Source organism: the organism of the source record quoted next, unplaced genomic scaffold (assembly GCF_019419815.1).
Source record: "Pyrus x bretschneideri cultivar Hongxiangsu unplaced genomic scaffold, Pyrus_bretschneideri_v1 Contig20, whole genome shotgun sequence".
Classification (NCBI taxonomy): Eukaryota; Viridiplantae; Streptophyta; class Magnoliopsida; order Rosales; family Rosaceae; genus Pyrus; species Pyrus x bretschneideri.
In genome coordinates, this window is record NW_025999502.1 from 5,984,016 (window position 1) to 6,004,916 (window position 20,901).

At 37.5% G+C, this 20,901-nt stretch overlaps 1 protein-coding gene across 6 annotated transcripts; it reads left to right on the forward strand.

Moving 5' to 3' along the window:
• The first annotated feature begins 4,472 nt into the window (after positions 1-4,472).
• Positions 4,473-8,696, forward strand: LOC103945446 (transcription activator GLK1-like). 6 transcript variants are annotated; one of them, XM_018647015.2, is made up of 6 exons: positions 4,481-5,563; positions 6,014-6,154; positions 6,667-7,110; positions 7,602-7,685; positions 7,862-7,984; positions 8,213-8,696. In XM_018647015.2, the coding sequence occupies exons 1-6, from the start codon at positions 4,874-4,876 to the stop codon at positions 8,360-8,362; spliced, it is 1,632 nt and encodes a 543-aa protein (XP_018502531.2). In that variant the 5' UTR covers positions 4,481-4,873; the 3' UTR covers positions 8,363-8,696. The 6 variants fall into 6 exon arrangements, with proteins under 6 accessions (XP_018502534.2, XP_018502531.2, XP_018502530.2 ...); XM_018647014.2 differs by having other exon boundaries at positions 4,482-5,563; positions 7,859-7,984; XM_009356016.3 differs by having other exon boundaries at positions 4,483-5,563; positions 7,602-7,664.
• The last annotated feature ends 12,205 nt before the right edge of the window (positions 8,697-20,901 follow it).

The following is a 20,901-nucleotide window of genomic DNA, read 5'->3' on the forward strand; positions in this document are numbered from 1 at the left end:
GCAAACGTGAGAGCGTGGTTGCGTTGGACAGAGAGTATATATGATTCATACATTTGCATTCGAGTTTGAAACATTACAAATAATTCAGGAAAGGAGTTTGGGATGCATGAGTATCCTATCTACTAGGATATTGGACCAACATCCTATCTACTAAGATATTGGACCACATGATTATTCGGCTAAGTAAGGAATTGTTTTTTGGAGAAAGCTTTTCAGGCCTAGCATGGTCCACCACCAACATCACTGGTACTGTTTTCAATTTAGACACCTATTACTAGATGCAAGGTTTATCATAAAATGTCTCGATGATATTAGAGGTGGAATCTCCATATATAAGTTATATATTATTTTGTTATATATGAGACTATATTCTCCACCCCTTACGAGTGTCCCCACATAGGGTCACGCAGAATTGGTCATTTAATTATTTTGAAGCTAAAGTCAATCTTTTCAAGTGCCTGATCAATATTCATTCACTAGAGTCAATGCTCTTCTTTTCGAAAACCTCACTGGAGGCTGGAGCCAAAATCAATTCTTTTTGAAGACCTAGTATTCAGTTTATACCTTTAAGTTGGAGTTAGAGGAACTTTTGGAAAGCAAATCTTAAGGAAGAAAATTCAGGCTCAGTAAAGATTGGCCTAGTCATTCAGTCAATACCCTTAAGTTTGAGCTAGCGGAACCTTTCAAAGGCACAATTTAAGGAAGAAAATCGAGCTTAAAAAAATCTAGCCAATGACATGTCAGAAGAATAACCTGCTCTAATATCATAATAAATTTTTTAGTCCTAGTATAGCCCATCACCAACTTCACCGATATTCTTCCCAACTTAACCACCTATTACTAAATGTGAAGTTTTATCAAAAAAGATCTTGGTGATATTAGGGGTCGAATATAATGAACCTCTTAGTTTGGCAAACTCTAGCCAGAGTAATTAGGCTTGTTGGGCTTCTTGGCATATTATAGAATAAACTTAATTTGAATAGTTAATTACACAGTGAATAACATACAACCAGTTATCTTGATTATATATTCGGTTGGTTGTAATTACTAATGCAACAAAGAACAGGGGTGAAGAGATTTACTTACATGAATCAAGTGTGTACTGTTTTGTAGGATCTTTTTTGTACTTGCGTTCTTCTTTTTCATGATGATTCATGAGAGAACTTCCCAAGTGTGCCTCTAGGAGTATTCACACTAACACACCAACGACAGATGATAGTGTGAGGAATTCGATTGTCCTAACAAGATCATTCACTTGGAACAATTAGTTTAGGCGACACAAGGTGGTTTTTGACTTTTGGATTTTTCTCTCTTTTCTCTGAGAGACAAAATTGATTTCACTTAGCATATTAGAGAAAACACAAGTGTTATAAATAGACACGTTGCTACATCCTCTAGTCGTACCTCCCTATAGGGTTTGACTCTTACATCTTGTGCTTTGTGTCAAGCCCATTCCTTTGCTCACTTTGAGCTTGTGACTTGGACCTCTTTTTAATTAAATAAAGCCCAAAACCTATTTAATTAAAATCATGTCTAAAATGACCAAATTATTAATCCAATAAATTAACAATTAGTTACATCATTCATGTAACGCCGTTATTACTATCATAGGTGTGTGACCTCCTAGGTTCTAACTAAAGACGACAATGAAATTATTAATTAATTTAATTCCACATGGCATAAGTAACATCTTGCACCATGTTATGGCTACCTGAATTACATAGAAGTATTCGTGATATAATCATGATACTCTTTCGAACCTTGATTATATTTACAATGCAATTCGATTCTTCTATTATCCATATCCCGATCAAAATTTATGTAATATGGATGTTAGAAATGTGCGCAAAAGCCAATCATTATATGATACTTACAAATATTTCATATGTTATACTATTCCAGATTAATCCATGGACAAAGATTATATTAAACGTTATACGCTTAAACGATAAGTCCAATAAATATGTAATTAAGATAATGTAATATAAATAAATTAAATTTAGGGTAAATTACATAAAACTACCTCAACTATTAGGTCAGTTACAGTTTCATACCTTGTCTTTAAAAAGTTTCACTGTCATACCTTATCTTACGATTTGTTACAATTTTATACCTTCCGCCAATTTGTCTATCAATTCTTCCGTTAAATAGTGATGTGGCTTAAAAAATTAATAAAATATTAAAAAATTAATTAAATATTGAAAAATTAATTAAATATTAAAAATTAAAAAAATAAAATCATTTAATATTTTTTCTTTTTACATGGGGGACCCACCCTCCTAAACCACCCGTATCTTCTTCCTATCCCACTTCTCTCTCTCACTGTGCGCAGAACCCCCTAACCCACCTGAATTTTTTCATCTACCATCCTCTTGGATCCCTTCCATCTAATCTCTGTCGTCCACTTGTCCTCTTTTTCTTTGTCCTATAGACTGGCCCCGTCTACACCTTCCCTCACCAGATCCCAACCCTCCAGCCTCCGCACCACCAGCCTCACCTCGTACTTCTTTGTCTTCAGAGGTGGCCATGGTCGCCACCTCATCATCTTCACCACCATTCTTTTGAATCAGTCCCTACCCATCGACCTACCAAAGCCAAAAAAGAAAATTTGAGGAAAGCAACCCTTAATCTGAATCAAAAAATTTCTCAGGGGGCTGTTTGGTTCCTGGGAAAATAAATGTTTCTAATGGGTTCTTGGGTTTGTAGTGAAGGATTTTCCGAGAAAAATTGGGATTTGATTTGATTAGTTTGGGGGGTGGGTTGGGGGAAGACGGGAGTGGGTGGGATTTGGATTTGGGACCGACGAGGCTACTATTGCAGCATGAAAAGGAGAAAGGGAGAGAGAATACATGAGGAAAAAGGATAGCGGATGAAAAAACCCATGTGGGTTGGGGGGTTCTGGGCACAGTGAGAAAGATAAGTGGGGGAGGAAGGAGATACGGGTGGTTTAAGGGGGTGGGTCCCCCATGGAAAAAGAAAAAAAAAATGATTTTATATTTTTATTTTTTAATATTTAATTCATTTTTTTAATATTTAATTCATTTTTAAGCCACGTCACTATTTAACGGAAGAATTGACAGACAAACTGATAGAATGTATGAAATTATAACAAATCGTAAGATGATGTATGACATTGAAACTTTTTAAAGACGAAGTTTGAAACTGTGACTAACACAATAGTTGAGGTAGTTTTATGTAATTTACCCTTAGATTTATGAGACATTTCTCTTTCATACACATATCCTAAACGTTTAGGATCATTCAATTGCAAATTGGGCATTGATAATCCGGATAATCAGTACATACTATGTCTTCTTTTCAGAGATTGACTGTTCTCAAGTCATTGGTGAAAAAGACACCAAGGCAAGTATGTAAGTGCTCAATAGAAATTAAGTCCATTGAACACAATCAACCAGGAGTTCTCATACCCGTGTCATTTGAGAACTCACTATTTTGGATAATGCAAAGTAGTCCTTTAACCTAAGACACCACAATGTTCTTTTGGTTAGGTCTCTAATCTTTGACTATGTAAATGCACTTTGATGTGTGAGGGTGTCTATTGCATCATTGGGATTAAGTTACCCAATCGTGGAGGCATGTGAGGGTACACAAGGGATTTCAGATTTGATTTAATAAGTACTAATTATTTAATTTAACCATTAGTTAATTTGAATCTTTAATTAGGAAGTTAAATCCTAATTGATATAATTTGATCAAATTAAAGTTAGTTTGTCTCCTTTTTAATTTGGCTTGTAATTAAATCAAAATCTTTAACTCACAAATCAATACTAACGAATTTTTAGTTTATCGACTAAACCTCTAATAAAGCTAAAAATTTAAGAACTATTGCTTCAATTACCTCTTTTAATTAGTTGGATGGATAGTTGAACGAAAATAATCAACAAAACTAAATACATACCTGTCAAAAATGGCAGTCTGAATATCATTTTCCCTACGAATTATCTGCCATACAAGTACAAAGGTCAATTAAAGAGGTCATCTCCAGATTTCTTCTTCTAAAGTCACTAAATTAAAAGATCTAGATTTTTGAAATTTGATCTAATGATAAAAAATTATTATAATATTTAAAAGTTTTTACTAACTTCTCTGTCGTTAGATCAAATTTCAAAAGCTCAGATTACTTAATTTAGTGATTTTGAAGGAAGAGATCCAAAAAAGATTTTTTTTCGCGTCCATATGACCATTGCATCAATTTTTTTCACTGTACAAATGGATGAACATGAGCTGACAGTATATCATTCCAATTTCAATTTCCAATTTCAGCCCTACACTGACAGCAATTTAGCAATTTGGAGTTTCTCTCACCTACTTTTAGATATCAAAAGTTTATTAAATAAAGCTCACGAGACATTCTGAATCTCTGATAGATTTTCAAAAGCTTCAAAAAAAGGCCATCCACAAACAGAAACATACATAATAACAAAGGAAAAATTATACGTAGCAGTCTCATATAAAACAAATACGTGAAAACAAATTTGAGAGAGAGAGAGAGAGAGAGATAGAGATCTCAACACAAATTGTGGTCGATATCCATCCGACCTGTATAGACTCCCACTATCAACAGCAAAAAGCAACAAAAACCCTTGAAGGATCCAACCTCATTATACAACTTGTCTGCCCTCCTCTCATCTCCTCTCCCATCCTCCATTCTTTATACAGTACCTACCGGACGGGAAAAGAGCATAGCTACTCCGATGGAGCAGTACTTACTGGCTAGCTGCTAACCCTAGAGGGCGAGCCGTACGCTTGAAATTATTTTTCAGCAGACAAGCTAATTTATTAGCTACCGGTGCTGTAAATTTTGATATATATATTTTTTTGCATCTGGAAATTAACCAAAAATAATTTCTTGATGCTTCTTTTATCACCTTTGACGGAGGGTCGTCATCATCATCAGCTCAAAGATGAAAAACAGTTAGGTGATGATGGTGACGTGGAGAGTAGTTTTGCTTTTAATGGCGGAAATAACACGGTGCTTGATTTCCCAGAGTTTTCGGGAGGAATGGGAATGGGGAATCTGCTGGATAGCATCGACTTCGATGACCTCTTCATTGGCATCCATGACGGAGACGTCTTGCCAGATTTGGAGATGGACTCGGAAATACTTGACTTTTCAGTTCCAGCACCCGCCGACGATATCAACACAAAAACAACACCACCACCACCGTCCAAAGAGGAAGAGGAGGTTGCTGATGATTACTATAATACTACAAAGACTACGACGACGTCGTCCAAAGTGGAAGACCAGGAGGAGGAGGATTTGCATGGACATGGTGAGGTTGCTGCAGCCGCAGTTAGTATAACGAGTACTAATAATAATTCAGGGTTGAATCAGAATTACTCCAGCTCCAGTACTACTACTACTCCGGATAATCGAGGAGATCAAGAAATAGTGAGTAAAAGAGATGATATTAATCAAATTAGGGCAGCTTATCGTCCCTCCTCCGGATCCACCCGAAGAAAATCAGCTGACCACAAATTAGCAACAAAGTCTTCACCCACAGCCCAATCCAAAAAGTCTCATGGGAAGCGAAAAGTTAAGGTACATACTAATATACAGCTTAGCTTTTATAATTATCAATTAAATTTCTAGGTTTGGCAGTACTAGTATTATACTTTAGTTGGATGAAATATATATAGGAGAAGCTCGTGCTGTGTAATACGTATAGATAACAACTCTCTCTCTCTCTCTCTCTCTCTCTCTCTCTCTCTGTGGGTCATGTGATATTCACTAACTTCATCAACTGCAAAGAATTCACGGGAATCACGCAGGAACGGATTGTAATGTGTTCATTTATTTTCAAGTTTGTGAATGGCAATGTTCTAAAAAAGTTAAAGAATGACAATAATTGAGGGTAGAGAGAAGAGAGAGAGTTATTTTTTCTTTTGTATCTTTTCAATTATTTGGTAACTTTTAAAAAGGTTTTTGCTATTACATATGCATTGTGGGATCTGAAATTGAAAAGAGTTTTGGTTATTGAATTGTGTGTAGGTGGATTGGACACCAGAACTGCACAGGAGGTTCGTGCAAGCAGTAGAGCAACTAGGGGTGGATAAGGCAGTCCCTTCTAGGATTCTAGAGCTTATGGGAGTAGATTGCCTCACTCGCCACAATATTGCTAGCCACCTTCAAGTACAATACTTTCCCTTTAATTATATTTTCCCCACCTATAATTCTATACTACTCTATTCCATCTCTAGCTAATCTCGTTAATTAGCCTTTACACATAACTGTAGATGGTGCTTAATCGTAATGGTGGAAAGCAATCATGCCTATGCACCATGGTGCATATTTGATTCACACTCATCCCTCTTCCCCTAACAACCAACAATTTATCCACTGATGCTATTGTTTTTAAAAATAAACGAAGAACATGAAACTAGCTGTATATAGCTTATTCATTTGTCAGCCTGAATTTTAATTTTTTTGGTTGTACTTTTCGTCTCTTATTTAGTTTAGAGAAAAGGATAATTTCCTTCAAGATTGATATTCCAACGAGCGGTATAAAATAGGGTTTTTTTTTTCTAAAGAGAAACAAATCTATTTGGGAATTACAAAGAAGTTTGTTTCTTTCACGATTTTGGAATTCGTTTTAGTTACATTTCCAATACATTTAATTTTATAAATTATCATTTTATGTGCAGAAATATCGGTCGCATAGGAAACATTTGCTAGCCCGTGAGGCAGAGGCAGCTAGCTGGACCCAGAGACGGCAAATGTATGGGGCAGCAGCTGCTGCCGGAGGAGGAGCAGGACCAAAGAGTAGAAGGGACGTCATGATGATGAATAACCCTAATTGGCTTAATGCACCCACCATTGGTTTCCCTTCGATAACTAGTACTACACCTCCTCCCATGCACCACGCTCAGCACCACCGCCAGTTGATCAGACCCTTACATGTGTGGGGTCACCCCACCATGGACCAATCCATGATGCACATGTGGCCGCCAAAGCATCATCTTGCCCACCATTTCCCACCTCCAGTACTACCATCTCCACCACCAGCTCCTGCACATGCATGGCCTCCTGGTCCGCCACCTCCTCCAGACGCTTCGTACTGGCACCACCCTCATTCTCACCACCAGCGTGTAAGTTCTCTATGCATTAATATCTCTCTCTCTCTCTCTCTCTCTCTCTCTAAACAAATTGGTTTAGTTCTCTATCTCTGTGTCTAATTAAGTAAAGTGCTTCTTAGTATAATTCTCTATCTCTAGGTCATTTCTTTTTTCAGTTTTTTGCGTCTTTTGTTTATATTTGTTAAAAATAAAGTCTAATTGGTAATTGTATTCAGTTTTCCAAAAACTGAAAGTTGAAAATTAAATCGCAAATTTTGAAACCTTGTTACAAAAGTTGCTTTTAGTTTTCAAGAACTAAAAATAGTTGTTAAACAAGTTGATTTTCTTAGTTAGAGTAGTGTGCTCCATCTTCTACACTCACGTTTGAATATATTTCATAGTTTAGATAAATTTCTATATATCCTATTGTTTTGCACATATAAAAATGAAAAAAGACTTTAACTCAATCAACATTGGGTTCTAAAAAATGAGCACTAAAATGTATTTATGACTTGATGGTCTAGGCTCCGGACGCACCAACTCCAGGAGCACCATGTTTTCCAAGGCAGCAGTTGGCTGCTCCGACGGTAACTAATCATTCCTTACAGGTTTGGAGTTAGTAGTTTTTGTTGGTACAAATACAATACAGTGAATAAACTTTTTGGAACATTAAGTACGTACCATAGAATAGGTGATACGTTGGATGGCATCTTTTGTGAATGCATGTGATTGTACTTTGTACATTGGCTGAATTACTTTTGTTTGAATTTGTATGATGCAGCAGAGATTTCACACCCCACCTGTCCCGGGCATTCCACCACATGCCATGTACAAAGTTGAACCTGCAGGCATTGCTGCCCCCACTCCACCACAATCTGGCCTTCACCTTCTTCTCGATTTTCATCCGGTAAGTCAGTTAGTCACTCAATTCATAGAATTATTTCTTGGAGAAATTGTTCTCGTATGTGTACTCATTGGTGACCATGAATCCTTGGTCACCGGGTGATTAAGAAAACGAAACTCTTATTTATTATTTGCAAATGTAAATTCAAAATCATTAATGTCGCAAAGTAGTAACTTTAGTTTAGAACTAATTAAGGATGACAATTTAATCTCTTTTGATTATATGTGACAGTCAAAAGAAAGCATAGATGCAGCTATTGGAGATGTTTTATCGAAACCGTGGCTCCCTCTTCCTCTTGGCCTAAGACCTCCCGCTACCGATACTGTCATGGTGGAGCTACAACGACAGGGAGTTCAGAAATTTCCACCCTCCTGTGCTTGAACCTGACCAGATTGATACCACAATTTATAATGTTGTATCAATCTTGATGGTGTTTGTCCAAGACAACAGAGGTAGAAAACCCCAAATTTGACGACAAGTCCTTTCATACATAATATTGTGCGCATCGACCTGCTCTGCGAGTTTTTTTTCCTCTTTCTTTTCTTTTTGGCCTGTCATTTTTCTTGGTCTTCTTCCTAAGCTAATTGAGTATAAACTACTTCTTCATTATATGTGTACAAGACACCTTATATTAGCATATATCTGTCGGAATAAAGCGAATGATTTTTGGAGTAGGTTGCTCTGAGTAAATAAATTACGAGCTTTTTATGCTAAACACTGTTAATTTGCTTTACTTTCCACAATTATATGGTCACGTTTGGTATGATGAAAGAACAAAATGGTAGAATATCAATGCTTTAAAACTAATACATAAAGCTTTTTCAGCCTGGGTATAATTTGAAAGTTGATCTCAATTTCTTACTTGAGTTATCCAATCTAATTCAACCTAAGTATTAAATTAATCTGGCCTATAAAAGGCAATCTAAAAACATTTCAAATTGAAAGTTAAACGGTTCTGCAATTTGCAGCAGGCTTGAGCCTTGCGCAAATGTGGGTGGCTTCCATTCCTTGCATTTGATTGTGGGTGCTCCGTACGTTTGCAGTATTTATTCATATCAGTAGCTTTTTCTTTATAAATAACCTAGGGATATATCCCAAGTGGTTAAATGTAACTCAATAAACTCTTCACTATGATAAACACACACTGAATTTTTCTCCCGCCTTACCCAAGATGCCACAGCACCTGGGAATATCTCAAAAAACTAACACAGATTATGCTCCTCAACAAACCAATCCTTTGTTAACAATGTCCAAACTATAGGTAGCAGGGCACTTAGAAATGCTGTCAACAAGATGAATCGCGTTCTCCATAGGGGAAAATTATTGCAGTCAAGTTTGATCGTGAGGAAGTTGTAAACATTAGAGATGGGGGGTTGAAGTGGGAATGTCAGCAGCGGAAGTAGACATGATGAGAAGAAAAGTTGTCATTAGAGTTTAGATGGATGATATACCATATAAGAATCTGGGTGTGGTATAATATTGCTCGATCACGATGATTAGAGTTGTGTATGTAGTGATGTATTTGTTCTCGACCACTTGACAGTGTCCTTAACAATTGAACAACAATGATCCAAATGAAATGTTGGCCTCCCTCATAGTAAAAGACTTTTGCAAGTTGAAGACTTGAAGTATTTCTAGCATCTTTTTCTAATGGAATTCCATAGACCCTTGAGGCTGTTAGGATTTCGTTTTATGTTGCAAATAACCTGCAAATAATGTTGTTGTGCCCTAACCCAAAAAAGCACTAGTTAGCTTATTGTCACTTTCAATAATTGGATCTTCCCTAACAGTTAGGTAGGCATGACATATCACTAAATCTTTAAGAATGTAAGCTTGACATCTTAATTGGATGAGAATCCTCACATCTTAGCCATTCATTGTAAATTATGAAGTCAATTTTCGTTAGGTATTATTTGTATTTAATTTTAAATAAAAAAATTTAAAATTATTTCTGACTACATGAGGTATGATGAACGATTAGATGAGGATCCTACAATTTGAATCCGGATTCGACCCAAATCCATCTTAATTGAACCAGCAAGTATTTTCAGCCAGTACAATGAGATTCGAAGACACCTTCAGGAGCATTGCAGTAATTAAGCCTTCAATAAACAGCCTAAACCTATACTTAGCTTAAATCATTCGTTGGCCCTTGTTTGTTTGTTTATTTATTTATTTATTTTTTTTTAGATGAACACAGAAATTTCATTAACCCCAAGGGATGCATAAAGCATGGCAATCTTGCCCCAAAACAAAAAAAAAACAAAAAAAAAAAAAACATGGCAATAGAACACATATCACCAAAGAGAAGGGTTCCACAAATAACATGATCACGTCATAATTCTAATTTGTATAACGGTTGGTTTAATTACTCCACATACTCATACTTTCTACATACCTCCACACTTTCCACGTTCACCCTACAGTAACTTTGTGTTCCCTATACCTTGTTATAATGTCAAATAATGGTTCTTTTGTTTAAACTCCATTAGAACTTCTATCCATTTTTTGTCCTTTTAAACCCTTTATTTTGGATAAAAGGTCTAAAAGAGTTAGCTAAGAGGATCATTGCTCCATATTATAATAAGTTCAAGGAGACATATATTCACAAATTTTTAGTTCAGGAATCAAAAGCTCTAATGAGCTGAATTCAGGAATCATTGGTCAATTGTGCTAAAATTCAGGAACACTTGCTTTGCTCTGTTGTGGTCTATTTTATCTGACAAGGTAAAAGAGGGTCGGCGGCAAGGATAAGAGAGAGAGATATGTGTTTGTACAATTGTATTGGAATGTGTGTTGTTATCCCTCCTACATTGTGCCTTTATTTATAGTAGTAAAAGGAGAAAAGATATTCCTTCATCCCCAAGGGATACAAGATATAATAGGAAAGGATAACTAGAATCAAATATAATCTAGGATTTAGACAATCACACTTAAACTAGGAATGTTTACAACACTCCCCCTTGAGTGTGTAAATACTCAAGGTAGATTTAGCATAGTTGAGGAAGTCGACTCGTCGACACTGATTCTAAGGAACAATGCTTATTCTTAATAAGATAGGAACTTGCATAAGTAAGTAAGTTTCACTCAAACACCTAAGGCTATGGCAAAAACCCGAGGAGGGACAAAATCCATAGTCTAAGGAAAAAGCGTGAGAAATGTAAAGTCAAAATAAACGTTCACGGGACATCATCAGAGATATGACCAGCTCAAGGTGGGTGCCTCGTTAAAACCTAGTTAGGTAGCGAAAGCCTAGTAGAAAAAATGCTCCTAATCATAAGGAAAAAAGTACATTAAGATTAAGCAAATATCTACAGGATACTCCCCCTGAGTTTGACATACTTCCAAAGAGAAATAGCAAAGTTACAATTCAGAAAGTTTACGCATACCAATTCCATAAACAAGCTTCTAAAACATCGTCTTCGGTAGTGATTTGGTGAAGAGGTCGGCCAGATTGTCTTGTGAACGGATTTGTGTGACTTCAATCTTCCGATGCTTTTGTTGTTGATGTGAAAAGAAGAACTTCGGTGCAATGTGCATGGTGCTGTCTTCTTTGATGTAACCCTTCTTAAGCCGTTTGATGCATGCTGCGTTGTCTTCAAAAATTGTCGTCAGGACATTAACGGCTGGATAAAGATCGCAAGAGCTTCGAATATGACCTAGTACTGCTCTCAATCAAAAGCATTCCCGAGTTGCTTCATGTAAGGTGAGAATTTCAGCATGGTTAGATGAAGTGGCAACTAAGGTCTGTTTAGTTGACCTCCAAGGGATTGCGGTGCCTCAAACGGTAAAGACATAACCCATTTGAGAATGCTCCTTGTACGGATCAGACAAGTATCCTGCATCGGCATAACCAACAAGGCGAGAATCAACTCAAGGAGCATAGAATGCGGCACCATTCGAGGATTCGTAGAGATAGAACAAACCCAAATATGTAGTACCCTTAAGATAACGAAAGATGTCTTTTACACCAGTCCAGTGTTTACATGTAAGTGCATTACTATATCTTGCCAAAAGATTAACAACGAAAGAGATGTCAGGTTTACTGCATTAAGCTAAGTACAATAAAGCGTCTATCAAACTTAGATGAGGAACTTCAGGCTCCAAAATCTCTTCATCATCCTCCTTAGGACGGAAGAGATCTCATTTTGCATCTAGCGATTGAACGACCATATGAATACTTGAAGGCTTCGCTTTATTCTTATTAAAACGGCGCAACACCTTCTGGGTGTAGTTCTATTGATGTACTAGGATTCCATCAGAACAATACTCTATCTCGAGACTGAGACAGTATCGAGTCTTACCTAGATCTTTAATCTCAAATTCCGACTTCAGGTGCACGTCAATTCTCGCGAGCCCTTCAAGAGTTCCCATAAAGTTCATGTCATCGACATATACTATACTGCAACAATCGTAAATTCGGAATGTGACTTAATGAACACATAGGGCATAGTTCATTGTTCACATATCCCTAACTAGTCAAATACTCACTCAGACGATTATATTACATTCTTCTAGATTGTTTCAAATTGTAGAGTGAACGCTTCAGCCTAATTGAGAGCGTGCTCTGGGGTTTGGAAATATTTGAACCAGTCAATGTAACTCCTTTGGAAACTTTCATATAAATTTCTGTATCAAGATCATCATAGAGATACACGGTTACTACGTCAATCAGCTGTATATCCAGTTTTTTGGAAACTACCAAACTGATGAGGTAGCGAAAAGTAATCACATCCATAATGAGTGAGTAAGTTTCATCATAGTCAATTCCGGGGCATTGTGAAAAACTTTGTGCAACAAGACGAGCTTTGTAACGCACAATTTCGTTCTTCTCATTACACTTCCAAACGAAAACCCACTTGTAACCAACAGGCTTCACATGTGGATGAGTAAGAACTACAAGTCCAAACACCTTATGTTTCACAAGCAAATCGAGTTTGACTTAGATTGCTTGTTTCCAGTTTGACCAATCAGTTCTACGTCAACATTCATCAACGGAACGCGGTTCAAGGTCATCGCTCAACATGATCTTAGTAGCTACTGCATATGCTAATGTATCGTCGACAATCATCTCATTTCTACGCCACACATTATCTAAGCTAGCATAATAGATTGAAATCTCATGATTCTTGGAGGAGGATTCATCTCTTCAAGGACGCTTCCATAATCTAGAATTTCCTCATGAGTTGGATATAATAAGTAAGCGATAATCGGATTCACAGTAGGCTTTTCGGGACCTTGTGTTGGGGGTTTCCTTTTCCGGGGGTGTGAATCCTTTGAACCAAGAGGTCTGCCACGCTTTTGTGTAGGGCAGATGATTGGCTAGCCGCTAATGTACGTGGATCACTAGAATTGGCATCCCGGGCCTCTAGGAGGGAAGTTCATCGTACATTTGGTACATCCATCTTTGCAGGCGTATTTGCAGTCGTATTTGCAGTTGGAATATGTGATCTTGTCACGCGCGCTAAATCGATAAAAGCATCTGGCATGCTTTGAGTTATGCTCTGGAGATCTAATATGCGCTGTATTTCAGTTTCAGACTGAGTGGTGCAGGGATCTAAATGAGATAAAGTGAGAGTTGTCCACGATAATTCGCATCGTTCTTCAGGAAATTTAACATTTTTATCTCTCCCTAATGACGGGAAGATTGTCTCATAGAAGTGACAATCCATAAAATGAGTGGTAAATAGATTGCCTGTCAAAGGTTCTAAGTAACGAATAATCGAAGGAGAATCATATTGGACATAGATTCCCATCATTCGCTAAGGCCTCATTTTTGTACATAAGGGCGGCGAGATCGATACATATACCACACAACTAAAAACGCGCAGATGCGATAAGTCGAGTTCTTATTCGATAACCAACTGAAGGGCACTAAATGGTTGTGTCGCAACAGGCCTCAGGCAAACTAACTTTGCTACGTGCAATATTGCATGGCCCTAAGCAACGATCAGGAGCTTGGTACGTATGACCAACGATCAAGCAATCATTTGTAAGCGTTTAATGAAAGACTCTGCTAAGCCGTTCTGGGTGTGAACATGGGTACATGATGTTCGACTTCAACCCTAACCGACATGCAATAATCATCAAAAGATTTAGATGTGAATTCTCTAGCATTTTCCAATCGAATAGATTTGATCGGATAATCAAAGTCGTGAGCCCTGAGCTTGATAACCTGAGCCAACAGTTTAGAGAATGCAGTGTTCCTTGTGGACAACAAGCACACGTGTGACCAACATGTGGAAGCGTCAACCAAAACCATAAAGTATCTAAATGGTCAGCAGGGAGGGTGAATCAGTCCGCAAATGTCCCCCTAAATTCGTTGTAGAAAAATGGGAGGATTCGAACAAATCTTGTCATAAGAAGACTTAGTAATAAGTTTTCCCGTTGAACATGTTTGACATGCGATTCCTTAGATCGAACTTAAGCTTCGGGTTAATGGATGCCCATGTGATGATTTGAGGATACGGCGCATCGCTATTCGTCTAAGATGTCCCAAACGATCATGCCAAAGTGTAATTTCGTGCGTGGCCCCACTTGTCATGCTCCGATCCCGACATACGTCCAGGATCGACACATAACGTCACCCAAATACTCATATACCTCACATACCCTGTCTTAGGAATATGACAATCACAATTTGAAAATCAAATTCAAATTGCAAAGAAATTTTTCGTTTACCTTATATCTGCATCTAACCTCCTCGTTAGACTGCCTACGTACCTTCAAAAGGGATTAAGTCATTCGCAGTTCACTTATCACAAAATCAGACGTTTATTCCACTAAGTTCAAGCAGAAAAGCATAGTATTCCTCAATCATTCAATATAACCTGACAACATGTAATTCCTGGACTCAGCAACATAACCAATCCCCATGAAAACATGATATCTCTCCTATCCAACATATAAATCATTATATCTCATCATGATATCGCAATTCACAACGCACATCATATTTAAGAGCCGACTAAACACAAAACCATCCTCTAGCCGCATTAATTAATTAATTTGATCAAAGTAAAACAATCATTCTCATATCTTCTAAATTCATACCTTATGAAATCATAATCGAATGATAGAAAATCCCGAAGGAGTCACTCAGATGTCCAACATCTTTTCTAACTCAATTCACAAGACTTTTGAAACCATTGACACAAATAAATGTATATATATAACTAAGGCTAGAGTGACACAGTTAGGCCAAGCCTACTTCGCCAAACAATGGGATTTTAGGCCATTCCACGAAATTCAACAACCTCGGGTTCCAGACCATTCAACGGAACCAAACCAAATATGATCGCCCAAAAATGTACCATGTACAACTAATCATCATCACCTTTAGAATGCGTATGGTCCCCAATCGCGGATATACCAAGCAGGACCATAAGTATAAACTCATCGTGCAGGCAATGATCAACCATCATGGATATACCAAGCAAGACCATCCATGTACCACAACTACGTGGTGCAATCACATCATCACACATTAAACATAATTATACGCATACATGCTATCGATTCCACATATCAACCAACATCAAGTCAGATGGAGCACAACACAAGGAATTCCCTTAATTACTATTTCTACTAAAATTCAATAAAGTACCTAACTCATCTCCTGACTTCCATCTCCATCTCATGCTAGGTAATAGTGCCAAGTTCAAATAGGTATCCAGTTGGCAAGCATATTCAAATAATTATCAAATAATAATTAGCTCCCATAATCATCATAACATTCATCATAATTATCATTCACATTATTAAAAAGTTAATTAAACACATATATATATCACAAACATCATCAATACACAAGCCAAATCATAGTTAATTAGCATAGGTTTATGACTAAATATATAAAATTCACATTTCAGTAGAAATCATAATTATAATATCAATTCATATTCACAAATGATACCAATATAAGAAATCAAGGTAATAACCATATCACATATGTTAAAGTTTGGTGACGATCCAACGGTCGGATCGTCGATTCACACTTTTACCAATTAACGTATCGTAGAGAATTTAGGTTCCAACCATCAACCTATGTCATACAATTACCAAAACTAAGCTCAAGGTATCTAATTTAGCCTAAGAGTGACATCAACGGCCCCTTGGCCATGCACCACTGCACGCGCCGCCGTGTGTGGCTGTCGGCCGCCCCGACTCGCCTGAAAAAATCCAACTATTTCCAAAAATTACCAAAATTTACAGAAATGAAGATCTCAATGAGTAGAGTAAACTTTATACCTGCAGCCAATGTCAATTTGGCCGGAAAACACCCCAAACTGACCATGAACCGCTGGAACCCTAAGATGGGTGCTTTTCAATTCGACTTCCTCAAGGTTCCAACACCTCTACAATTGCTTGGGTCATGTTCCTAGGTCCAATGGGAGTTGATTAAGGGTGGTGGTGAGTGGTGAAACTCGCCGGAATGGCGGAATTGCCGTGAAAACCCTTCGGTCACCCGCACGGTTTATGCGGTTTTTAGGCTTAAAATTCCTTCAAAATTGTGTGGAGATGGTAGATGGGGGACAATGGAATAAGTTGCAAGTGGAGGAAGGGTGAGAATGGCCTGAAAAAATGGTGGAGATTGGCCGGAATTCGGTCAGGTTGAAGTCGAGTTTGTGGGTGCACGAGTTGACGAAATAGAAGGGGGAAAAATCCCTCTTTTCTTTTCTTCTTTTTTGATTGGCTGCTGCCTAACCATTCCCCCCCCCCCCAAAATCTGATTCCTCCCTTCCCTCCTTTAACTAATTGGCCCCTTAATCCAAATATATGATTGGCCTCTTACCCACAAAGTGGGAGTTGAAATAACTTGAAACTAGTTTAGTAAAACAACTTCAAATGCCCATAACTATACCGTTAGAACCCAGACTCGTAAACAGCTTTCGCCTATGCGCTCGTGGCTTCGAGACCTATTCGAAAACGTTACTTGTGACCTCTTCGTAACTAGTTTAATTGAAATCTAATTTCAAATAAATCAATATAAATTCTCGAAAAATAATATAAAATCTCAATAATACAAATACGTAGATTATAACAGTGAAATCCGGGAACAGAATTTCATACCAATAGTAGGGCTGGCTATATAGTGACATTTTATGAGGCGTATGGTCGTAGTATACAGATCACTCGAGATACGCTCCATCTTATCTAGAATACGATTCTGGCCATATTCGTAGGAAGTTATGCACAAAAATTCAACTTCGTTTTCTACGTGGATTTCAGCGTGGTAATTGTTATTTCTAATGTCCTTAAAACTCACCAATGTTCTTTCGGAACGTGGAGAATAGAGTGCCTCAAAAATGGTCAAGATTGCACCATTGGACAACATTATACATGCTTTACCGTATCTTTCTATCAGGTTGGATGGGCCTGAGAGGGTTGTCAAAGGTGCATTCTTAGGTATGAAGTTAGTGAAATAGATGCGTTCACGCAAAAATGTATGTGTGGTTACATTATATGTGTGACAACTAACTTTCCCACTAGTCATATCTAGAATGAAAAATTAATTTGAAACGGTTACATGCATAAAAGTTTTAAAAACAAATATCAATTCAAAATAATTTCATTTATTCAAGGATGGTAATTGATTAAAACTTAATATCCAAAAAACAAATCACCAACAAATAATCCAAACATAAAGGAAAATTGTTCAAAAATCAACCAAAAACAAATAGGGGTTCGGCCACTAAGTGGAATTCGACTCCATTGTCTTATTTCAACTAAAAAATAAGTCTATGTCTAAGATTCTAATCTTCCATAGGGGTGGTATCCTCTTGAAAGTCAAAAACCTCCATCTTTGTAGTCTCCGGTTCATCCACTTGCACAAAGTTTGATTCAAACTTCTTACGACGAGAATGATATTCATCTACAACCTTCTTGGGAGCTCGGCAAACATAGGACCAATGGTCCTTTGAACCACAACGATAGCACATATCCGCGTCTATGGTTTCAGGTGCTTTGCCTTTATTCTTGAAGTTCGGGGTCTTGGGAGCGAGGTTTGGGTGCTTTGGAGCTTTGTTTCTACCCTTAGATAGGCCTCGACTCCGTTGATCTTGGTGGGATGGCTTCTGGCTGCCCCTACCACGCCTCTTTTGGCGTTTTGGGCGTTGGTTAGTGCTATAATATGCTTTAGGCACAACAGTTGCCCTAGTAGGTCGAGCTTGATGATTCTTCATCAATAACTGGTTTTGCTTTTCAGCGAGAAGTAAAATAGAGATCAAATCCGAGAACTTAGTGAACTTCTGAGCTCTATATTGTTGCTGCAGGACAATATTAAAGGTGAAGAAGGTCGAATAGGTCTTCTCCTGAAGATCCTCTTCGATCAAAGTTTCGTTGCAAAACTTAAGAAGTAATTGGATTCGACAAACTTCAGAATTATATTCATTCACAGACTTAAAGTCTTGAAAGCGTAAATACTGCCAGTCGTGTCTTGCTTCAGGCAAGAATATGTCATTTTGGTGATCAAAATGATCAGCCAAAGTGACCCATAATGCACGTGGATCCTCCTCAGCAAGATACTCAGTTTGCAGAGCATCATGGATATGTCTTCGGATGAAGATTATAGCAGTGTCTTTTTCAGCTTTGCCAACAGGGTTGTCCGTTTCTTCTTCAATAGCGGGACGTAAGTTCTTGGTAGTGAGGTGGAGCTTCACATCTTAAACCCACTTAAGGTAGTTCCTTCTAGAGACATCCAAAGCAATGAAGTCGAGTTTGTTCAAATTTGACATGTTCCTATCACAAAATAGATGAACAAGGTATGGTTAGTGTAATGGAGAAAAATCAATCCATTCACATAGGAGTAGAACATAGAAGTTCTAATAGACATGTATTAGTTTAATTTTGCATGAAAAACTTCAGGTTTTCATGGGTGATGTTTTTAAGTGAAAACTTCAGGTTTTCAAACAAGGCATGTTTGTAAGAAACTTCAGGTTTTGAAATAATTATGAACTTCAGGTTCATATATTCCTGTATGCAAACACAAATATATACATAGAAAAATGCAACAAGAATATGCAAGAATAGAACTTTAGGTCTATAATTATAAAGGAAAACTAACAAAAAGTCTAAAAAAACTTCCCTTTTAATGAAAAGTCATTTTTAAAGGTATAGTGAATAGTACTAGGGAAAGGTATAAATGTGGTTTTTCGTTAAAAGTGAACTGTACCGGGAATGTTTTGTTAAACCTCCCTAATTATAATTGAATTTAATTATTTGGACTTCAGGCCAAATTAAAGTGTGGGTGAAAAAATATAAAACCCAAATTATTTAAAAATATTAAATATTCGAAGCTCGAGGCTTAAAAATATAAGCCATAGCCCATGGGTGGCTTAAGTAGTTATAGTCCGTGTAACCTAGGCCCAAAATTGGGTTAGGGTGTCCTCGGGTGAGGCTGCAGGCCCACAGGGAAAGGATAAAAAAAAGGGGGGGGGCTGTAAAAGGCATGCCCTAAAAAAAAACACGAGCAGTTAAAAGCTAACCGCTAAAAAAAATGTCCAAAAACATTTTCATTTTTTTTTCTCACGGGCTGGGGGAAAACATGCATTGGGCCAACACAGGGAACCCAAAGGGTTTTTGGGTCATTGCAAGTGAGCCAAAAAAAAAGGCCGAAAAAGGGAGCCCAATAGGGCTCGAGTTGGGTCCAAAGACGCCTCAACCGTAGCTGGGTGTTCGTCGGGAAAGAAGGTTGGCGCTACCGATTTAGGCGAGCGTGCTTTGGGACAACGGTGCTCAGGGCGAGTTTATAGGTCGTGGGAGATCTCAAAAGTGAACAGAGATATGAAAAAAGAAAAATCTCAACATTCGTTGTAAAACCCTAGAAATTCGAATCGGGTTTATAGAAAAATTTCGATGAATCTTAGTCCAATTCTGGTGTGGGATGACTTCTGGTTGTCGTCGACATGAACAAAACGTTCAGGGTGGTGGCTGCAGGCCATCCCGTGGTCGATATGGAAAAGGACACCGTCAATGGTGTTGGGTTTTATGGGTTTTCACCTGGAGCTCTCAGCTTCGGCACGGTTTAACCACAAGCTGCAGGCTTGGGCGAGTGCTTGAAGTCATGGGTTCGAAGAACCTAGGCCGTGGTTTCCGATTGTTTTTTTTTTTAAATTTTTTTCAATTCATATATAATTTAATTCAAATCATATTCAATTCAATTATATGCATATGCAAAACAATAATATGTTAATTGAATTCAATTTGATGCATAGGTAAATATCAAATTCACATAATTCAACAATTATGATTATGATGCATATACAATTTATGTAGAATCTAAAATTTGAAAAACGTAAAGTTGGGTCATGCATCATGGTGAATGCTCATGCTAATAGGGCTGCAAAAATATCGAGATAAAAACCATTGTTTTGAAAGAACCTGATTGCGTGATGATATGGATGAGCTGGTTTGATGCAGAAAAATTCTTAAACGTCAGATTCCTAAGCGCAACGGTAAGAGCGTGCTGATAACCTGTTGTGATCTACTTTATTTGACAAGGTTAAAAAGGGCCGGCGGTAAAGAGAAGAGAGAGAGAGACGTGTTTGTAGAATTGTAGGGGAATGTGTGTTGTTATCCCTCCTACATTATGCCTTTATTTATACTAGTAAAATGAGAGAAGATATTCCTTCATCCCCAAGGAATACAAGATACAATAGGAAAATATAACTAGAATCAAATCTAATCTAAGATTTACACAATCACACTTAAACTAGGAATGTTTACAACATTCTCCAATTATATCTTGTTTGATCATGGTCCAATGTTTTAACTGCAATGATCAAAGCCAAATTTAAAGAATTTGTTAAAAAAGAAAAAAAAAGAAAAAAAAAAGGAGGTTAAAATACAAGGCCCAATACAGCAGCCCAATAACACCGTACAGTCCAGGCCATTTTTCATTTGGTATAAAACAGCTGCAG